This window comes from Ailuropoda melanoleuca, chromosome 1 (genome assembly GCF_002007445.2).
Source record: "Ailuropoda melanoleuca isolate Jingjing chromosome 1, ASM200744v2, whole genome shotgun sequence".
Taxonomy (NCBI): Eukaryota; Metazoa; Chordata; class Mammalia; order Carnivora; family Ursidae; genus Ailuropoda; species Ailuropoda melanoleuca.
In genome coordinates, this window is record NC_048218.1 from 206,728,983 (window position 1) to 206,731,634 (window position 2,652).

The 2,652-nt window shown below is 59.7% G+C and overlaps 1 protein-coding gene across 1 annotated transcript in view; it reads right to left on the reverse strand.

Moving 5' to 3' along the window:
• Positions 1-1,143: 1,143 nt before the first annotated feature.
• Positions 1,144-2,652, reverse strand: part of WDR86 (WD repeat domain 86) — a 16,531-nt gene continuing 15,022 nt past the window's right edge. Inside the window, exon 6 of the mRNA XM_034639716.1 lies at positions 1,144-1,414. Within this exon, the coding sequence (XP_034495607.1) occupies positions 1,346-1,414 (69 nt within the window). The 3' untranslated portion in view covers positions 1,144-1,345. The remainder of the gene's footprint in view (positions 1,415-2,652) is intronic.

A 2,652-nucleotide genomic window follows, 5' to 3' on the forward strand; every position in this document is an offset into this window, starting at 1 on the left:
TTGTCAGCCTAACTTTGCAGTAAGTTGCTCAAACTCCTGAACTGTACTAAGTATTGAGAATGGGTGGTCTGGAGCCTCGTTTAGATTCAAGATGTTGCTTGCATGGAATTCTGTGAAGAAATCAAAAGCAGCATCGGTGTCTGTTATAAAAAGATGAAACGTAGAAAGCAGCTGGAGCCGATGGTGGGGAAGGAGCCTGCGCAGGAGGGGAGGGGGTCTGGCTGCTAGTGTTGAAATGGCTGACGACCGAGGTGATGAGCGGGTCTCTCAGCCTCACTGGGACCATGTCATCCTCAGATTTCAGGCCTGAATTGCAGCTTCTGGCTAACTAGTTACTGTCCTGGCCTTGGGCCAGGCATGGCTTCTAGCTTCCCCGATGCATTCTTAATGGTCCTAGAAAGATTAGAAAGCTGAAGCACACTGGCAGGGCTCTGACGTCGCTTCAAGTGCTCAGGAAGAGACGCAGAGAAGCCAGTTCTCACGTAAGGAGGGCTGCCCATCCCAAGTCGGGAGACAGGCTCTGGTCCTGGCTTTGCCTCCAGCTGGTGTGTGAACCTAGACAGGCTGTGAGAGTCACAGAGGAGGTGGGCCTTGGAGGGGCTCTCCTTGGAGAGTCCGAGAAGAAAGAACATTCCAAACCTAGGACCAATGAGGTAATAGTCGGTGTAGGACAGGCCAAGTGTGCCATATTCATGAGGTCACGGCTGTTCTAGGCCCACCAGAGGGTGGGGTGGGACAGAGGCTGAGGTGGGAAGGACTGCCAAGTCCAACTACAGAGCACCCTGAAAGGCAGGGGGTCTCGAATGGAACGGCTGAGTACCCAGGCCCTTAGAGAACTCCGAGCAGGAGTGGGACGCAGGAGCCTGCACTCTTCACATCTGATGCTGATTCTTCTCTTCTGAAATTCTGTCTGCTCTTGGCTTTGATGACACTTCTGCCCGTTTCCTACCCATATGTCCATAAGTACTTTGTCCCCCCCATTCATCCGTATTTATCAAGGGCAAAGAATACCTGGTCATCTGATCTTTACATTCTCAACATCTAACAAAGCCTTGTGTGTTGTAGAAATAAAAATTACCCATAGTCTGCTATAGAAATACAAACCCCCCCCCCCCCGCCCCGTTTTCCATTTCCTACTCTCCAGGTGAGGCAGGCGGGAGAACAAATCTGCCCCAGCTCCTGTTATGCTCCGCGCCCGGGGCTGTTTCCCCGGGTGTATCCTAGCCCGTGTGTTTTAGTCTCTGTTGTGGTTGGATGAGATGGGGGATCTGAGGTGACGGAGCAGCAAAAGCTGTAGAGACAGGAACGCAGTGTGGGCTGTGAGCGTCCGTGGGCGTCTGGTTACTCAAGCGGCCTCTCGGCGCAGCGGGAATCCTGGCGCAGGTACTCCAGGCGGTCGCTCTGCCGGCCCTCCCTGAAATGCAGCTCAGCTCCCGGAAAGCCCCAGTGGTGGGCATGCCCCTGCAGCCGGCGCCCCCAGACACAGCCGGCCGCACTGGTACCGCGGGCCTGGAGGCCCAGCCAAAGAACGCCCCGCAATGCTGCCGCGCGTGCCTCTCACCAGCCAGCCTGTTTTCCTGGGGGGGCCCCCGGGTTCCCAGGGCTTGGGGGTGTGGCCTAAAGCACAGTCACAAAGGTACGCGTCCTTCCTACTGCCCCAGGTGCCAATCCTGTACCTATTCATGGGCCTGAGGGGGAGGGACGCACCTGTCAGGCCTGGACCTGGCCACCCCGGGGAGCGCGGGTCCTGCAGCGCATCTGACTGATGAAACAGCTCCTGCATTAACGCAGTGCAGTGCCCGCTCCTTTGCACCGGAGGCTCCCGACCTCGGCGGGATGCTGAGCTCTCAACCGCAGACACTGCCAAGCAGCTTCTCCTGCACCCCGCTCGAGCCGAGGGCTGGCAGAGCTCCCCCTTCCGGTGATGAGAAGGGCAGCTGGGGGCGGCTCCCCTCGGGGCCTCTCCGGAGCCCGGGGCCCCACTTCCCGCAAGAAGCCCCTCCCGGCGAGAACTCCAGCTGCTCCCCTGAGCGACGTCCCACGCCTTCACCGCGCCCAGCCGCGGGCTGGCTCCTACGCACGCGGCCCGGAGGTTGCGGCCCGGCCCTTCCTACTCCAGACCCAGACCCGAGGGGAGAGCCCTCCTCGATTCATGCAGACTCCGGAGCTCCGAAGCAGGGGTGACGGATCCCGGTCGTCACCCAGACAGGCTGAAGGGCCGGTGCCTTGCTCCCCAGCCTCTCCCGTGGCCACTCTGTGCACGAGTGACACTAGCGGTCACCAGGCCGCAGCCCCTCACTTCCCCTCGCTCGAGTCGGGGCAGGCCCAGGCCGGTGTGTGAAGCCCCCCTCCCCGCCCCCTGTTCCGGGAACCCCTCTACCCTGTGACCGGAAGCTGAGAGTTTGCAGAACAAAAGACATATTCCAGAGCACTTGGAAGGACGTGTATTTCGGTTCTTCATTAGTGTCCTCAAGACAATTTGCCAAACTCATGACAACTGCGGCTGGGCTGCCTTTGAAGAAATCCCGTTTCCCCTCAGGACGGGCTTGGCTTCTGGGGACCTCAGGCTCTGGGGGCTGTGGGGCCGCACACCCTGGGTCGGGAGGGTCCCGCTGGGCCAGGTGCAGACCTGAGTGCAGGGCCGACTCGCGA